We start from the raw sequence: 20,529 nt of genomic DNA, 5'->3' as shown, positions 1-20,529 counted from the left end.
AATCTGTACAGCCACATGATGGGCACAGTGTGGCAGGCACTGAAGTATCAATGGCCAATGCAGACGAAATCTCGAGTAGAGGTGCAAAATCGTCATTGAGCACTGAGTGACAGGTCGGAACCACGGCTGGTGTGTAACCTGAGGTGAGCATGGGGCGGCAGGAGGGGTAGGCATATACATGGCCTGGTGCAGTTGAAGTGAGTGTCCCTTCATCCAGCACAGAGGGGGACACATTAAATGGTGGGCCACTCTGAGGAGGGAGCGACCATGTGTGTGGAACCCGGAACTGGACAGCCGCATGGTCCATGTTGTGCAGTAGAAACTTGGGCAAGGGGTTTCCGTGATCTTGTGCTGGAGGAACATTCTGTTGAGCATCGAATGCCATAAAATATTGCTGAAGTATGTGAGAGCCATACCAAATAGGATTAATTGGGTTATTAAGTGTATAAAATAAAGGGCGCCAAGAATGATGACAGTTTGTTTGGCTCATGAGAGTGTGCCATAGAAATTCTGGGAAAACTGTAATGAAAGGCACTTCCAGAGAGACACCATCTATCTTGGGAAAGAATCAGTGTCAAGTGAAGAATCTACAAGTGTACAACAGAATTCTAAAGATTGCTCTTGTAGGGACGGTGAAGAAAAGATAATACCAATTCCAATATGTACAGAGCACTGAAAACAGTGATATTTACTGTGATCCATATATGAATGAAGTGGGAGGAAACCCTAACATGTGGTAAGCGGTAAGTACCATATGCTATGCACCCCACAGTGGTTTGCAGGATATGGATGTAGCTATAGATAAAGATAATTGAAACTGAGAAGAAAGAAGACAGTACTAATGTGAATCGCCTATTTGAAGCCACATTACCTGAAAATGTCATGTGTGATACTAAAATATTTAACTTGTTTCAGATATATGGATTATGAAAAGCTGGGAGTAAAAGTATTTTCAATGAAACAGCACAAGGAAGCTTTTTCAGAGTTGAAGAAGGGACTAATTGCTAAAGCTGTCTTTAAAATTGGAGCCTAGGTAAGAACAAACCTCAATCAAATCAAACAGAAGAATTTGTAATACGAAATTTGTAAACATGCTCAAATTGAATTAAAAGTGCATATGATTATGAGGTGGATGTAACTGGTTTGCATAAAAATAAAGCTGACTGGTATCGGTTTATACATGATAACGATGGCTAGTGACTGTGGATTAAAGTACTTGAACAAAAGTGGCTTGTTGCTGTATTTCTTTAAGTACAGTTGATTCAAGTTTCACTTTCCTAGTTTATGTGTGAATGAGTAGTGAAGCATACAAGGTAAGGCAGCTAAAACAGGCCACCCCAAATGGACGTGTAAGCATCAAAAAGCAGTGAGTAGCAAACACTTTGCTTGAGGATCGAGGTTTTAAGCAAGTGGTGACAGAGGCCACAACCAAGGAACTAATTTTGGATTTGTTTCATACTCAAAGAAAGTATGTATCCTGCTAATTATGTTTCTTGCTTGCTTGTGTAGAATTTGTCACTTAACAGCATCAGTGATGACAGCTTGCAACAAATGGAATAACAATTCACTAAATAATTCACTATGATCATGTTTAATGCTGACACTGGCTAAGACATCCATAACAGAACACTCAGAATACTACTGAACACTATCTGGTTGTCAGAGAATGCATGATGCAGGTGTGCAGAACAAAACTAAACTTGACAGCCATCATTTGTGACTCCAGCTATGTATAGCTTAGTGACAACCACAACACAATATATTCACTAGTTCTTAATTTATTAGAAATACATCATACTGCAATAAAGCATTCATGTTTCTGTGGCAATATACATTTTAGTTATATTTACAATCACTGAATTTCATTTAATCTCTCAGTATGCCCTATTTCAGTCTTTTCCTGAAACACTGCAGTGTCTTAGGCTTGGGATATAAGATGTTTCTCAGTCAACTGTTCCACTCCTGTTTCCATTTACCTATGAAAGAAAACTGGCTCTCAGACTTTAAGCACTGTAGTACTTTTTTTTAAAATATGGGAATGATCTAAACTCTGACTTCTCCTCTATTTCTCCACGTTCAGCTTACTCTTAGTACTAGCCAACGCACTACAACCTGCAATGGACCTAAACATGTTACGTGATCAGTGATTTTTTTCTCTGGCTTTCCAATTATTTCTATTTCAGCTCCCTTGTCAGGACAGTGACATTATTAGATTTGTTGAAAAACTCCTGAACAAATCTTGCTGCATTTCTTTGTATGCCTTCCAGGTATGATGTCAGATATGACTGGTATGTGTCCCATACAGAACTGGAATACTCCAGCTGAAGCCTTGCCATAGAACAATGTCTCTTTATTCATCTTGCTTGAAGCCCTTCAAAATTCTCATCTTGTGGAAGAGGACCTTATTTACCTCGCAAACTACCCCTGTCACAGGAACATCCATATGTATTGTTCTGCCAGATTTCACTCCTATATATTTTAAATTAGTTGACATTTAAATTATCTCTTCCCGCAACTTATACTCAAGTGCTGTCCTGGATTTTCTGGAGCATGAAATGACCATTTGGCACTTGTGTACATTGTTGATCATTCCATTTATGTTTATCCACTTCTCTGTTGTTGCAAGGTCTTCCTGGAAAGTCTCACAAACCATAATTGTCTTTATTGTGAGCTATTCTATCAATTCATGTGAAAACCTCCTAATATTGCAGTGGATCCTTATGCCTACATAATTTATAAATATTTTACAAATTACATGGGTCTTAGTATATCCTCTGGGTTATGCCCTGCTGAAATGCTTGTATCTAAGCTACTAAATTTGTCTTCTACTCCAGCAGTTTGTAATTTGTGCAATGAAAACTCATGATAGACTTTCTCTCAAATGCCTTTCTCTCAAATGCTAGTGATGCAGTCCAGTTGCCTTATCTCATCTAACGTGTCTGCTGCATCACCAGCAAAACCTACAAATTATGATTCAGAAGAGTGCTGTGTCCTTAAAACTGTGATGGGTTCCCTTAAGCCATTGTGTTGTGTTCTATATAGTATGGCTTTTTGCCAGTGGTATGGCACCTCCCCTCTCTGTAAGCTTAATCTGAACAGTCTGAACAATTATGCCAGGTATTGCATTAACTGCCAAATCAAGCTTTCTCAGGAGGTCAGAGAGATATTGTCTGGTCCACATGCCTTTCTAGTCCTGCTGTTTCTAAGTATTTTCATGATTTCCTTCATCTGCATCTGTAATTTCCCAGAAACATTTCATGTTACATGCCCAACTCGTTCCTCTACTAATGTCTGGTTCACACACCACATACTACCCACCATCTTTCTAGACCAATAACTAAAGGTTTTTCCTTGCAGATGTGACTGGATCTGTCTTCCTTCCTCCACAGATGGAACATTATTAGTTTCTTTTACATATCCTACATAATCATAAACCCTCCCTGTGTCTTTCTATCTTTTTCTACCATATGTGACATTAAATTATCTTTTGCTCCTCACATTGCTTATTTGTCTTAAGTAAACCATTTTCTCAAACCTTTTTTTGTATCTTATTGTGCACTGTCCTGCATCTACTTTTTAATCTTGTTATGTTTCTGTTATAGTATGCAGTTCATGTCCTCCTCTTGCCTTTTTTTGTCCTTTCTGTTCCTGAATCCTCCTCATGAACACTCTAAACTGTCTCCACTTGTCATATATTGTTGTTCCAGTTTCTATTCACTCTCTCTGCCATTTTCTATTTGAAAGACCTGCAGCTCTGCTACTTTTGTTAAATTGTAATGGTAATATAATTTCTTTTCTGTTGTCACAAAACCTTTACCTGCCCCTGTAATTTCCATTATAACTGACTTGTGATCATGAATGCCCTCCACTAATTACTGCCATGATACAAATCATATGCTCTTACCAAAACAAGGTACTGCAACTGTTGCTTTGAACTAGCAACAATCTAATATCCATCCGTGTCTCAACCTATGCGAATCCTATTGTAGTTCATGAGTCAGTAAGTAATTTTTATTGTTAATAGCTGCCACATTAAGACACTGATTTTTTTTAATAAGACTATATACTTATTCCTCTGGCATGGGAAAGAACCTTCAGAGGGGACTTCAGCAGTGTGACAGGTGTTGAACTTGATCAAATAGTACTGAGGTAACAGTTGTTGCAAACTGCTGTTGACATCATGAGAGGTCTCACAAATACCTGCTTGACTGTACCTAATATAGGGCAAGCATGTGACAAAGGTATGGTTCGTGTGTTTGCAAGTCTGCTTGCTGCCCATCAGTCTGTGCAGTGCTGTTACAGTAACCAGAAAATTTGCTCCTGAAGCTATTCAGATTTTAAAAGTATGTACAAAAATCAAAGAGATGGATATAGTTTTCATTTATAGTAAAAGTCACCTCACTATCAGGTTTATAAGCTGAAAGGTATCCTGATCATGCCAAGCTCTCATGAGCTGTCCTCACAAAATTTATAAAATATGTCTCAGCAAACTGGCAGTGCAAAACATAAAATACATAAAGACAAAAGAACAACTGATAAGAGAAATGCAACTAATGTCTTAGCAGTAGTAATACAAAGTCCATATGCCACTACAAGGCAACTTCAGTGTGCAAGTGGGATCAGCCAAAGGAGTGTTCTATAAATACTACATTCCAGTGCAGTTCATCTCTTACATATCTATTACAGTTTCGTGGAAATGACTTTCAAAATCAGTTACAGTTCTCTGACTTGTGGCTAAAAAAACTGCAAAGTGATGCAGCATTTATATGCAATATTTTTTTGTGGATGAAGCATCATTTACCAACCACAGGCAAATCAATAGGTAAATATACTCTACTGCCAGGATAAAATCCACATGAGGTGAGAGGAGTGCACAAAACAACCTTTGTCTGTCAGCATATTGTGCAGGCTTTTCAAGAATTGCCCTTTGGTCCTTGTTTTCTTTTTGTGACTCTGAACATGCAAAACTATCTACAATTCCTAACTGTTAAGCTACTGCAGTTATTGGAAGACACCTCAGTGGACTTAACGGCATTCCATGTAGTACCAACATCATGGCTGTCCCATACATTCTGCACAGGTAATTACACTTATTCTTGGCAGAACATTTGGATTTAGTTTGATTGGTCATTCAGAAAACACAAAATACTTTGATTGCTCACCAAGCTTTGGACTTTTACCTATGGGGAAAGTTAAAATAAGAGGAAACAACAATGACACCCAAAGCTATAAAATGCCTTATAACATTGGCCTTTACTATGGGAAGTTCTAATGGAAATCACTGTGTAAAATCATCTCTCCAGAAACGCTTTATATCCTGTGTCAGTGCTCAATATAATCATTTTGAACACTTGCTATAACAGTCATAATACACTGCTAGGGGGAAAAAATTTACATTTGGCAGACTGTACAGCTACCACAGCACAGACAAAAGTGTTGGCAGGCCAGATGTGTCAATATGAACTGCTGCAAACTAGTTTTTAGCAGTGGGGCTACAGGTACACACACACCTAGCTCACCTTCCACTCATGCCTTGCTAAGCTCAACTGGTGCCATCAGAAGATCACTTGGGAGACCGGAATGGCACAACGTGGTCTTCAGTGCTGAAAGCAGATTCTGCCTGCATGCAAGTGATGGTTGTATGTATGTACAATGTAGACCTGGTGAGCACTGTCTTGTAGAGTGAATTCATCCAAGGCATATTGGCCTTGTGGTCTGGGTTGCAAAATGGTACAACTCTCATTTATCTTTTGTGTTTGTGAAGGGGACACTAACCAGTGCTTGGTGTGTGCAGAATGTTGTTGGACCTGTTTTTTTGTTGTTACTCCAACAGAAAGGTGATGCTCCCATACATACTGCCCATGACACTCAATGTACTCTGCATCTGGACAGCACGATATCTGGACTTGTCTCCAATCAATCAGATATGGGCTATGATGGAACAAGAAGTGACTGGTGCAACTTGTCAGTCAACAACTCTTACAGAACTATGTGAACAGGTCAAGCAGGCATGACGTAACACATCCCATGACAGTATCTGCCAGCTGTACAATCACCTGGATGTCAGAGTCAGCACCTGCGTTTCCACCCAAGGAGCCTACACCACTTACTGATATGGATATTTTCAGCATGGGTCGATAACTGGTACCACAGAACCACTTGTGCTATTGATCTGTAAATCATTTTATGTTCTCTATGTCCAATTATGTTGTCACAATAAATCTTGAGAGAATTGGAAACCTCTAAAGTTGTTTTCTATTCTCCCCCACCCCTCCTCTGCCCTGTCAGTGTAATAAGTATTTGAACCATACCAGAGTTACTGTTGGTTTGAATTTGGATTAGCAGAGCAACAAAAAATCGTTGGACCTCTTCTCCTGGCAGCATATCAGATCAAATTCCATCTGATCTGTATGTCACTCAAGTATATAGTTTAATTTTAAAAGTTGGAATCATAATTCAGCAACTAAAAACAGTAAAAATTACTTGCATGGATCAGAAAATCTGCAACAGTTTGCTGTAACTTAGCAAAAATCACACAACACATTTATTGTAACAAAAGGAAAGTTCCCTCAAGAAAAGTGTAAAATTACGAGGCAGAGTTACTAGCTATTATTTACTTAGAGAGGACTTGCCAGTGTTACTGCTAGACATGTATAAAAATACACATATCATTCTAAGCCATTTGAGGTGAGCTGTCTTAGCTGCTTCACCTTGCACTTTAACTATAAAATATACTTTCAGAATATCTCATGGGTCAAGTAGGCAGACCATTATGAAATAATTAATTCTAGAGAATTCATTAATCCAAATAACTGAAATCATAATTAGAATGTTTCATGTTCCAGATTTCTATCATCTATGCAAAAACAGTGAAGCATACAGTGCAGATCAATAAAACCACTATGAAATTGAAAATATGGATATAAAAAATTCATGGGTATAAAGATTTATTGACCGACCATTTTAAAAGACCCATGAATAAACATTGTGACATTGCTATCCTTAATACTAGGACAATATACAATAAGGAATATACCTGGCTGTTCAGTTTTGTTGCCACCTTGCGATTTAATATTCAGATCCTGATTTTCCAGCCTCATAGATTGTATGGATACCAATCAACCTGTGAAAACTTAAAAGATTTTCCAATGTAATTGTGAGACAATATCAATTGTCTCACTGCAACATCAGAATATTCCTGATAGTGATTTTTGTTGTGCTCTATTTCTAGTTGAAAAATTTAACTGTGTCTACAGAAACAGAAACTGTCATTCAAAAGACTTGTTGGTTCTACATTAATCTAGTTGCTTTCAATATATAAACTTCATATATTAGTTTAATGTGTGTTGTAGTTTCTTTTTCTGTGCAATGACTGAAACTGTGCTTGTAATGTATTAAAAAAAATCACATATAGGCTTATGCAGAAAAAACTTTCTCTCTGTACTTTAAAAGTTTTATTTGTGTCCAAAGTCAAACCACTGTACATTATTACAAATACCTATTAGAGAAATGCTGAAATTAATTTCAAGATCAGTATTTATGAGAGAAGAGAGATCAGTAAAAATAAAAGTTAGGACATACAGGTAGTGAAGGAATGGGAAGGTCTTTCCAAATACTGTATCAGGGGAAACATATCACAGGAAATGTCCAGAAATAATTCTTAGCTTACAGCTGAGATTGATATTCTTTTTCTTGATCTGTATCTGGTGATCATGTTAGTAAATAGACTTGAATGATTTCCATAGTTTGTCTTTTGTTTATTTTTGATAAAAGTCTTGTTAATCTGTCTGACAGTTCTGCAATGTGTGTGATATCATTTTTAACTCTACTAACCTATCTTTTATTCCTAAATTCCAGCAAACCCCTAAACTTTGTGTAGTAAGATGCAGGCATGAAAGTATATGGATTTGGTCCATGGCTGAAAGCCAGTGCCTGAATTACTTCAGTCCACTACGACCAGCATTCTTTCCTCTGGGTCAGAGTATTGCCATATCAGTAACTCTCATGATGCATTAAGGCTTCTGACAATCCTATGCTTGGTACACATGTTTACCTAGCTGTAAATAGTCTGGCAAAAGGAACTTTGAACAGTGCTGAATTGTAGCAGAGTTATGCTCACATGACTCTCAATCAAGACCTCAATACTTCTGGTTCTCAGAGCTGGGGATGAACATGGTGAATTGACACTAATCACATGCCAGCAGAGCCCACAAGTCTCCAGCCATATAACAATTTTGCAATCAGTCATTCTTCACATCATGCTTAATGTATTTAGTTGTGAGAGTAGCAGTCTGGTGAGTTACCATGCTGTCAGTACTGCAGCTTAGTAAGCAGTAATCCACAAAAACCTATTTTGAAAATTTTAAGAGACTGTTTTCAGAGCACAGTCTACAAATTTTCTTCATCTTCCTTCATATTGCTCCCACAAAGGTAAAGTAGATAAAATAAGGCCAGTAACAGAATGCACTAAGGCATTTTGTAAATGTAATAAGAAAGTAAGATCAAGGTAGAAGAGAGAGAGAGAGAGAGAGAGAGAGCACTAGTTCTTAATGAAGAAGGATGAGAAAAGTGACATATGGGCTGGAGACCCATATCTGTTTTAAGTCCAAAATGATACTTGTGACAGTCTTTTTTATACTTAGCATTGGTTCGTCCACCTTGCTCTAATGGAAGGGAGATGGACTGTCAGCAGCACAAGCATTCCACTACCAGCCACATATAAAATTAAACATATGAAACACTTATATGTTTTTAAAATTATTAAAAAGGTGATTTTCATTTGTGATACTAAACAGTAGACTGATCACCTTTTCAAATTAAAAACTGAAATAAGAAAGATTTTTCAGAAATATGAACTTAAAAGGAAGTCCTATACAGTCTCTGAAAGTGGAATGATATTTACAGGGAATGAGCAGCTATGTGAGGGATGCTGAGGCATTTTGTAGGGTTGTAGGATCTGAATGGTTAGTTGAAACTGTGGTGATGGAGGTAGGTTTTGGGGAGGATAGTAAGAAACAGAAATGAAGTAGGAGATTTGGGTGTTTACCCAGCCATGGCATGAAGAGGAAAGAGAGAGCAAAAGATGTGGAGGTGGTGAGAACTCTGCTGTGGGGTGGAATAGGGAAGAATGAGATAGGGGTGATAGGATGTATAAGTGTCAGGGTAAATTTAATTTTCTGGGTAAAAAGTTTCTTTGAGAATGAATTGGAGTATGTGTTAGTGTAGCAGTTGATGGGATGTGGAAGTAGAGGCTCAGCAGCATATCAGGACTGATAATTAGTATGACAGTAAGCTCAGATCTTGCGAAGGCAGCAATACAGACATCACTGAATAATGATCTCTCTTTAGAATTTCTAATACAATTGGAAGAATTGTATTAAATGCAAATCCCCTTTGATATTCTGACAACTTTGGTGACTTTTGTTTCCTTCTCTTTACCTTAAGAGTTCATCCTCTCCCCATATTTCTTGGATGTTATCATGCTGCAGAGCTACTGTGTAGCATTTGACCAGGTTACCATTGAAATGGTTTAGTGATTTTGATGACTGACAGATGGTAATGTAATGAAATGCAGCCTAGAGAAAGCTAACAATATGAAACTTAAATCAGCCATTGTGTCATTTAGCACCGCACCAAGACCATACATACAGTCTCTCATGGTGTATGTATGTATATATGTGTGTGTGTGTGTAAAGAACATACCTATAATAAGATAAAGCAAACTATATAGGCAGTACATAATGGAAAAAAAGTTACCAACATGCGCATTCAAAAAACAACAATACAGTGATCAGACTAATCCTTACTAAACTGATGTCCAGCCCTTTCTTTTTTTGCTGGCACAGGTATGGGGCTATATAATACTTTGCCCTAAAAACCAATTATTGGAATTTAACAAGTACATTTTCATGAGCTGTATAATACTTTTCTGCCCCATATTGGTAGCTCTTCTGTTACACTTTCCCCTGACATGAGTAAGCTATGGCTGTGATGATACACAATGCTCTTCATTGAGTATGTTCAAGTTGTGCTGTTATCCAGTCTCATATGGATCTCAAACATTTCAATATTTCAGTATGTGCAGTACAAGAATTTTATAAGCAATCTATTAGATGATGACTGCTATTTGCTTTAACTCTAGCTAAGCCTTTTTGATATTCATCTTCCTATTCTAACAGCTTAGTTATGTCCAAGTATTTGTGCAAAGTAAGGGGTAATATTTATGACACTTAAATCAGGTAGTTTAAGGATACATTTTTATGTATCATGAAGAGCACTTGTATAGATTAAGAACTGGTTCATAGTGGATCAGTGCTCGTTTGAAGACAAGGTTACAATGTAACCTGATACCCTGCCCACCTCTATAGATCAACTGGATGTGGTAAATTGAACTTCACCATGTACCCATATACAGTAAAATTTGATCAGAGCACAACATATATAATTCACAAATTTGGCCAAGCTGTACAGCTATTTTAGAGATGACACATGCAATACACTTTTATACATTAATTTTTTGAATAAAGTGGAACTTTGCTAATGTGGAAATGGAACACAAATTTTAAGACTTAATAAACAATTCATTGTATAATGTGAAAAAAAAGGTTACACAGAACTGCTGTATTAAAGTATACATTAGCTATTCACATCTGTACAAGGACACAACCTTTTACATGAAGATTATACAGCCATGACAACATTGTTTAAGGGAAAGAAGTGATTGTTATTCCCCTAAACAATGGTTTTACCTGGCAAGGTCAAGCATTCCAAAAAACTGCACTACGTGCATTACCTTCTGCCAGTTTCAGTTTACTTGTAGCAATTTAAGTGACAACATAATGTTGAACAAAAAGTGTTTGTCACTGACACTTAATGAAAAAATTAAGATAATCGAGGCAAGTGAGACAGACAATCTCTCTGTGCATGAAATAATATTGCATTTCACATGTGGCAAAACACAAATTTGTGAGACTTTATGAAACTAGGGCAACAGATCTAATAGAAATCTGCAACACAGAAGGAAACCAGTAAGAATCAAAGGAAGAAGAGGAGGACTAAAATGATATCCCAAGAAAAAATAATATGCCTGATGAAGGTATTGCATGCTTAGACAATGATGTGCAATTTTCAGCACACGCATATTCTCTAGCTGCAGTAATTATTGTATAGTGGAAAAAATTGGGGAGGCGGGGAGATCGAACAGGAAATTCAAACAAGTTTCCCTCTTTGATATGGGAAAAAAAAGTAATATGTGAAATGAATAAACACAGGAATAATAATTATAGATGTATAACAATATATTAATTTGAAAACAAAGATGATGTGACTTACCAAATGAAAGTGCTGGCAGGTCGACAGACACACAAACAAACACAAACATACACACAAAATTCAAGCTTTCACAACAAACTGTTGCCTCATCAGGAAAGAGGGAAGGAGAGGGAAAGACGAAAGGATGTGGGTTTTAAGGGAGAGGGTAAGGAGTCATTCCAATCCCGGGAGCGGAAAGACTTACCTTAGGGGGAAAAAAGGACGGGTATACACTCGCACACACACACATATCCATCCACACTTATACAATCCTACGTGGAATGTTTCCCTCTATTATAACCAAATATATTAATTTGAAGTCACAGTAAAAATACAAACCTGCCATATTATCTATCAGTTAGTGTAATAGTATAGTGATCTATCGTAAAATATACAGTAAGTGAATATCTATTGTACAGCAGTAATGGTACATAAAAACATGCATAATTACAAATTTATACTTTTGTGCATGGTAATTTACAAATTATATATAGCATAGTGTGATTTGTGTAATGTGGAAACTTGCACATATTGGAAAATTATTTTAATCCAATGCAATTTCGTTTTGAGAAAGTTTTACTGCGCCTATCATGTGTCAAGATAAGGTCCCTATTTTGCTGCCCATACCCATTGTCCAATTGTATGGCATAAGAATGGCAGGGAACAGAAGGTCATCCATCCACTATGCTGTCACAAGGACACAATTCATGGTCATTCTTCCCCCATTTATTTAGGCTAATAGGATGACTTAAAAAGTTGGAGAAAACAAGTTCCCCTTTTCTCAGACCTTGTCTCTCTAGGCTAAGTGTGGGGGTTTTGTTGTTCTTTGTCTGTGCACTATAGTGGAAGGATCATCATCATGAGCAGAGATCAGATTTAGTTGACCTGCCAATGTGGTATGATTTGGTGAGATCAGGATGCGAGCTGTTTGTAATTAGTAGTATTAGCAGCAATAATAGTAGTAGTACTAATACTAATAATAACAGTATACATATATATAATAAATTAATCCCAGCTTTATTAGCAATATGTACATATATTTTCTTTGTTAATAAAGATTTTTGTGCAATACATTTAATGTATTTGTTAACAATTTTTGTTCAAAGATACTTTAATAATGAGCAGAATCTTATACATATGTTGAAAGATACTTTTTTTACTGTAAACTAGCAAATTTTTTGTACAGAGATACTTCAGTATTGACTAAAAACTTATATTAACACTTACATATACACTATTTTTACACTAATACTAGTAAAAAGGGAAAGACTAAAAAAGGGGTCTATATGCTACATTTTCCATGGCCATCTAGCAGTATGTACAAAACACACACACACACACACACACACACACACACACACACACACACAAATACATAAATGTGCTAAACATGTACATATGATCACAAAATTCGTCTGCCCCATCGATGCATGTTCGGCAGTTCTGAACCATTAGCCTTGGACAGGCCTGTCTTATTAGCCCAATTACATCATCTAAAATGATGTACCCTATGAGTACTGGTGGTATGCTGCTATCTGTAACAAAGAAAGAAATTCCGCAGACTGCAGCTACATACAATTAACATATAGACATATACTAAAACTAATAACATTGTTTAAAAACAAAGATGATGTGACTTACCAAATGAAAGTGCTGGCAGGTTGACAGACACACAAACAAACACAAACATACACACAAAATTCAAGCTTTCACAACAAACTGTTGCCTCATCAGGAAAGAGGGAAGGAGAGGGAAAGACGAAAGGATGTGGGTTTTAAGGGAGAGGGTAAGGAGTCATTCCAATCCCGGGAGCGGAAAGACTTACCTTAGGGGGAAAAAAGGACGGGTATTTGATATGTCTGCTTGTGTCTGTATATGTGTGGATGGATATGTGTGTGTGTGCGAGTGTATACCCGTCCCTTTTTTCCTTTTTTCCCCCTAAGGTAAGTCTTTCCGCTCCCGGGATTGGAATGACTCCTAACCCTCTCCCTTAAAACCCACATCCTTTCGTCTTTCCCTCTCCTTCCCTCTTTCCTGATGAGGCAACAGTTTGTTGCGAAAGCTTGAATTTTGTGTGTATGTTTGTGTTTGTTTGTGTGTCTGTCGACCTGCCAGCACTTTCATTTGGTAAGTCACATCATCTTTGTTTTTGGATATATTTTTCCTACGTGGAATGTTTCCCTCTATTATAATAATATTGTTTATATTCTAAGAGGTTAATTTATTTAGTTAGTTGGTTTGCAGCTTATGAGGCCATCATCACATTTTAACTGACTATCATCACCAAAGAAGTTAAAAGATTTGTAAACAATCTTGGAGAAGATGTTACTCTTGTACACTGAAGCACAGTCAAACATTAAATGTCATCTTTTGCAATGCAGTGGTAAAGCAATTAAAAAGGTAAAAAGTTGAACAGTAAATAAATATAAAAAGGAACAAAACAGGAAAAACATTAACACTAAACTTGTAAAACAGTGCCTCTAATTATAACAATTTACATTAAATTAATAATAATAATAAAATAAAATAGTACTTGACACGACTGTTAAGGACTAGCTTAAAGAGGTATTACAAATGAGAAGTAATGCAGAAATAAAGTAAAATACAGAAATTATAATTGCAACAACAGAATACGTGGGGTAGGCCTACATAGGAAATCACAATAAAATAAAAATTGATAAATACAAGAAAATGGATGAACAGAAAGGAATACACAGTATGGGAAGTAATAGAAAACTGAGAAGATAAGTGGAGTGATCTTACGGTATCAGGGACATATTTAAAGACCAATATGTCTGCTTGTGTCTGTATATGTGGGGATGGATATGTGTGTGTGTGTGCGAGTGTATACCTGTCCTTTTTTTCCCCCAAGGTAAGTCTTTCCACTCCCGGGATTGGAATGACTCCTTACCCCCTCCCTTAAAACCCACATCCTTTTGTCTTTCCCTCTCCTTCCCTCTTTCCTGATGAGGCAACAGTTTGTTGCGAAAGCTTGAATTTTGTGTGTATATATATATATATATATATATATATATATATATATATATATATATATATATATATATATATATATATATATATATATAAAACAAAGATGATGTGACTTACCGAACGAAAGCGCTGGCAGGTCAATAGACACACAAACAAACACAAACACACACACAAAATTCAAGCTTTCGCAACAAACTGTTGCCTCATCAGGAAAGAGGGAAGGAGAGGGAAAGACGAAAGGATGTGGGTTTTCAGGGAGAGGGTAAGGAGTCATTCCAGTCCCAGGAGTGGAAAGACTTACCTTAGGGGGAAAAAAGGACGGGTATACACTCGCACACACACACATATCCATCCACACATATACAGACACAAGCAGACATATTTAAAGACAAAGAGTTTGGGCAAAGATGTCAGTCGAGACGGAAGTGAAGAGGCAAAGATGATGTTGAATGACAGGTGAGGTATGAGTGGCGGCAACTTGAAATTAGCGGAGATTGAGGCCTGGTGGGTAACGGGAAGAGAGGATATATTGAAGAGCAAGTTCCCATCTCCGGAGTTCGGATAGGTTGGTGTTGGTGGGAAGTATCCAGATAACCCGGACGGTGTAACACTGTGCCAAGATGTGCTGGCCGTGCACCAAGGCATGTTTAGCCACAGGGTGATCCTCATTACCAACAAACACTGTCTGCCTGTGTCCATTCATGCGAATTGACGGTTTTTTGCTGGTCATTCCCACATAGAATGCATCACAGTGTAGGCAGGTCAGTTGGTAAATCACGTGGGTGCTTTCACATGTGGCTCTGCCTTTGATCGTGTACACCTTCCGGGTTACAAAAAATGGTTCAAATGGCTCTGAGCACTATGGGACTCAACTGCTGTGGTCATAAGTCCCCTAGAACTTAGAACTACTTAAACCTAACTAACCTAAGGACATCACACACATCCATGCCCGAGGCAGGATTCGAACCTGCGACCGTAGCGGTCGTGCGGTTCCAGACTGAAGCGCCTTTAACCGCGCGGCCACTCTGGCCGGCTTTCTGGGTTACAGGACTGGAGTAGGTGGTGGTGGGAGGGTGCATGGGACAGGTTTTACACCGGGGGCGGTTACAAGGATAGGAGCCAGAGGGTAGGGAAGGTGGTTTGGGGATTTCATAGGGATGAACTAACAGGTTACGAAGGTTAGGTGGACAGCGGAAAGACACTCTTGGTGGAGTGGGGAGGATTTCATGAGGATGGATCTCATTTCAGGGCAGGATTTTAGGAAGTCGTATCCCTGCTGGAGAGCCACATTCAGAGTCTGGTTCAGTCCCGGAGAGTATCCTGTCACAAGTGGGGCACTTTTGTGGTTCTTCTGTGGGGGATTCTGGGTTCGAGGGATGAGGAGGTGGCTCTGGTTATTTGCTTCTGTACCAGGTCGGGAGGGTAGTTGCGAGATGCGAAAGCTGTTGTCAGGTTGTGGGTGTAATGGTTCAGGGATTCCGGACTGGAGCAGATTCGTTTGCCACGAAGACCTAGGCTGTAGGGAAGGGACCGTTCGATGTGGAATGGGTGGCAGCTGTCATAATGCAGGTACTGTTGCTTGTTGGTGGGTTTGATGTGGACGGACGTGTGAAGCTGGCCATTGGACAGGTGGAGGTCAACATCAAGGAAAGTGGCATGGGATTTGGAGTAGGACCAGGTGAATCTGATGGAACCAAAGGAGTTGAGGTTGGAGAGGAAATTCTGGAGTTCTTCTTCACTATGAGTCCAGATCATGAAGATGTCATCAATAAATCTGTACCAAACTTTGGGTTGGCAGGCCTGGGTAACCAAGAAGGCCCTGGGCTTGCAGAATATTTGTGTATAAGGAAGTGGCATCAATGGTTACAAGGATGGTTTCCGGGGGTAACAGATTGGGTAAGGATTCCAGGCGTTCGAGAAAGTGGTTGGTGTCTTTGATGAAGGATGGGAGACTGCATGTAATGGGTTGAAGGTGTTGATCTACGTAGGCAGAGATACGTTCTGTGGGGGCTTGGTAACCAGCTACACTGGGGCGGCCGGGATGATTGGGTTTGTGGATTTTAGGGAGAAGGTAGAAGGTAGGGGTGCGGGGTGTCGGTGGGGTCAGGAGGTTGATGGAGTCAGGTGAAAGGTTTTGCAGGGGGTCTAAGGTTCTGAGGATTCCTTGAAGCTCCACCTGTGACAGGATACTTTCCGGGACTGGACCAGACTCTGAATGTGGCTCTCCAGCAGGGATACGACTTTCTCAAATCCTGCCCTGAAATGAGATCCATCCTTCATGAAATCCTCCCCACTCCACCAAGAGTGTCTTTCCGCCGTCCACCTAACCTTCGTAGCCTGTTAGTTCATACCTATGAAATCCCAAAACCACCTTCCCTACCCTCTGGCTCCTATCCTTGTAACCGCCCCCGGTGTAAAACCTGTCCCATGCACCCTCCCACCACCACCTACTCCAGTCCTGTAACCCGGAAGGTGTACACGATCAAAGGCAGAGCCACATGTGAAAGCACCCACGTGATTTACCAACTGACCTGCCTACACTGTGATGCATTCTATGTGGGAATGACCAGCAACAAACTGTCAATTCGCATGAATGGACACAGGCAGACAGTGTTTGTTGGTAATGAGGATCACCCTGTGGCTAAACATGCCTTGGTGCATGGCCAGCACATCTTGGCACAGTGTTACACCGTCCGGGTTATCTGGATACTTCCCACCAACAACAACCTATCCGAACTCCGGAGATGGGAACTTGCTCTTCAATATATCCTCTCTTCCCATTACCCACCAGGCCTCAATCTCCGCTAATTTCAAGTTGCCGCCACTCATACCTCACCTGTCATTCAACATCATCTTTGCCTCTTCACTTCCGTCTCGACTGACATCTTTGCCCAAACTCTTTGTCTTTAAATATGTCTGCTTGTGTCTGTATATGTGTGGATGGATATGTGTGTGTGTTTGCGAGTGTATACCCGTTCTTTTTTCCCCCTAAGGTAAGTGTTTCCACTCCCGGGACTGGAATGACTCCTTACCCTCTCCCTTAAAACCCACATCCTTTCGTCTTACCCTCTCCTTCCCTCTTTCCTGATGAGGCAACAGTTTGTTGCGAAAGCTTGAATTTTGTGTGTGTGTTTGTGTTTGTTTGTGTGTCTATCGACCTGCCAGCGCTTTCGTTCGGTAAGTCACAACATCTTTGTTTTTAGATATATTTTTCCCACGTGGAATGTTTCCCTCAATTATATTGATATCAGTAATTTGAACCCAACAATTACGTTTGTTATTGTCACTGTTGCATTTCGAAATCTTTTCTGTCGTCTTATTTTCTCTTTCTGTTTTTGCCAGTAGTTTCACTTTGTATTCATCTTCTCCTTTTTACCGTAATCTGCTATACAATTTTATCCCGCCTATATATACTCAATAATACGTAACCCACTTCCAAACCCTAACCAAAAAAATTTTATTTGCCGCTTTCAACACTACCGCCGCTATAAAATCCACCATTCCAGTACACAAACAGTTCCTTTCACCTTTTAAACAACCATTTCGGCTAGTTCTAATATCTTTCGCTTTATTTCCATTTCCGTTTTTCGCACATCACTGATAATTTTTATCCGCTTCCCACAGGTTTTAACGTCATTATTTCTCCTTCAGACAATTGTTAGCCTCATTTTCATAATCTGCCACAACAAAACCACTCCTTTTAATATATTACACGCAGTTTTTCGAAATTTTCCCGAATTTCTCCGTCCTTTAACGTGTTTTGGCGGCAACACAACCACCTAACCTTTGTGCACATCGTTGTCTACCAACCCAAGTCCAACATAGCCCAGCTGTAACCAACACCTTCTCGCCTTTTTTCACACCAGATCTCCAGTTACTTCCCAGTTCACCTTTATCTCTCCCCATATATTTTTATTTTCATTTTAGATTCATTTTACACTTTCCACCTTCTAATACCATGTCACCCTCACAACACCCCCACAACGACCCCATTAAGTTTTATTTACATTCCCTCCGCAAACATGCCTTCGCCCTAGCCAGATTACGCTCCCATATTCTATTTTCTCAGGCTTGTCTGACATTTGGCATTACCCCCAAAGGCCTCACACTTAAAGTTCCCATGTCTGGCTGCAACCCCTCTTTCCATCAGTCCCTATACCAGTTCCAAAACGAACAATCCATTGCCATCACCCACCTAATCCTTCACCTACACATCAACTCAGCCAATGAACACACCCGTCGACTACTATCCTTAATAAAAGTCCTTAATCTTTCCTCTCCCACATCCACACCGGCTGTTCAGAGCATCCTCCTACAGGCCAACGGTAAATTAGAACAGCATGCCACCCTCCACCTCAAAAAACTATCCAATCTCCTGGTTTCCCACCTCCGGAAAGGCAACTCACTCACCCTTCACAACCTTTCCAGCAAACCTCAACCTCCTCTCATTGCACACAAACCCAGTCTCTCCCATCTACTCAATCTCCCACTTCCAGCTCCACTCCCTCCAAAACCTCAAAATTCCAATCAACACAATCTGGAACCACAACACCCTAATTCAGTAGTTAACCTTTCCTCCAAACCTCTCTCCCAATCCGAAACCTCTGTCCTATCCAAAGGCCTCACCTTCAGCCCCACTCCCAGATTCAACCAAACAGCCCTCGTCAAAGATTTACTGTCCTACACTCGTACTCTCTGCTGGAAATATCACTTTGCCACTTAGAAAAATGATCCTAATCCTACTCCTAATGATCCAACTCCCCAAGACACCATCCAAATTGAACCCTGCCTGGAACAGTTCCGTCCTCCGTTGCAGTGGGACCCACTTCCTGTTCCTCAAAATCACCCTCTCCAAACCTTCCAGGAATTTCTGACTTCCAGCCTTGCATCTCAATCCTTCTAAAAAACCTTAATCCTACTCCCAACATCACCACTGCTGAAGCCCAGGCTATCCGTGATCTGAAGGCTGACCGATCCATTGTCATTCTTCCGGCGGACAAGGGTTCCACGACCGTGGTACTTGATCATCGGGAGTATGTGGCTGAGGGACTGCGTCAGCTTTCAGACAACACCACATACAAAGTTTGCCAAGGTAACCCCATTCCCGATGTCCAGGTGGAGCTTCAAGGAATCCTCAGAACCTTAGACCCCCTGCAAAACCTTTCACCTGACTCCATCAACCTCCTGACCCCACCGACACCCCGCACCCCTACCTTCTACCTTCTTTCTAAAATCCACAAACCCAATCATCCCGGCCGCCCCAGTGTAGCTGGTTACCAAGCCCCCACAGAACGTATCTCTGCCTACGTAGATCAACACCTTCAACCCATTACATGCAGTCTCCCATCCTTCATCAAAGACACCAACCACTTTCTCGAACGCCTGGAATCCTTACCCAATCTGTTACCCCCGGAAACCATCCTTGTAACCATTGATGCCACTTCCTTATACACAAATATTCTGCACGCCCAGGGCCTCGCTGCGATGGAGCATTTCCTTTCACGCCGATCACCTGCCACCCTACCTAAAACCTCTTTCCTCATCACCTTAGCCAGCTTCATCCTGACCCACAACTTCTTCACTTTTGAAGGCCAGACATACCAACAATTAAAGGTAACAGCCATGGGTACCAGGATGGCCCCCTTGTACGCCAACCTATTCATGGGTCGCTTAGAGGAAGCCTTCTTGGTTACCCAGGCCTGCCAACCCAAAGTTTGGTACAGATTTATTGATGACATCTTCATGATCTGGACTCACAGTGAAGAAGAACTCCAGAATTTCCTCTCCAACCTCAACTCCTTTGGTTCCATCAGATTCACCTGGTCCTACTCCAAATCCCATGCCACTTTCCTAGACGTTGACCTCCACCTGTCCAATGGCCAGCTTCACACGTCCGTCCACATCAAACCCACCAACAAGCAACAGTACCTGCATTATGACAGCTGCCACCCATTCCACATCGAACGGTCCCTTCCCTACAGCCTAGGTCTTCGTTGCAAACGAATCTGCTCCAGTCCGGAATCCCTGAACCATTACACCCACAACCTGACAACAGCTTTCGCATCTCGCAACTACCCTCCCGACCTGGTACAGAAGCAAATAACCAGAGCCACCTCCTCATCCCCTCGAACCCAGAATCCCCCACAGAAGAACCACAAAAGTGCCCCACTTGTGACAGGATACTTTCCAGGACTGGACCAGACTCTGAATGTGGCTCTCCAGCAGGGA

The 20,529-nt window shown here is 40.2% G+C and overlaps 1 protein-coding gene across 1 annotated transcript in view; it reads left to right on the top strand.

The window, feature by feature from the left end:
* LOC126203514 (uncharacterized) overlaps positions 1-7,744 on the top strand; it is a 73,673-nt gene extending 65,929 nt beyond the window's left edge. Inside the window, exons 7-8 of the mRNA XM_049937839.1 lie at positions 916-1,033; positions 6,846-7,744. Of these exons, the coding sequence (XP_049793796.1) occupies positions 916-1,033 (118 nt within the window). The 3' untranslated portion in view covers positions 6,846-7,744. The remainder of the gene's footprint in view (positions 1-915; positions 1,034-6,845) is intronic.
* The last annotated feature ends 12,785 nt before the right edge of the window (positions 7,745-20,529 follow it).

This window comes from Schistocerca nitens, chromosome 9 (assembly GCF_023898315.1).
Source record: "Schistocerca nitens isolate TAMUIC-IGC-003100 chromosome 9, iqSchNite1.1, whole genome shotgun sequence".
Classification (NCBI taxonomy): Eukaryota; Metazoa; Arthropoda; class Insecta; order Orthoptera; family Acrididae; genus Schistocerca; species Schistocerca nitens.
Note: the sequence above shows the minus strand (reverse complement) of the source record. Positions and strands in the feature narration are given on the sequence as shown.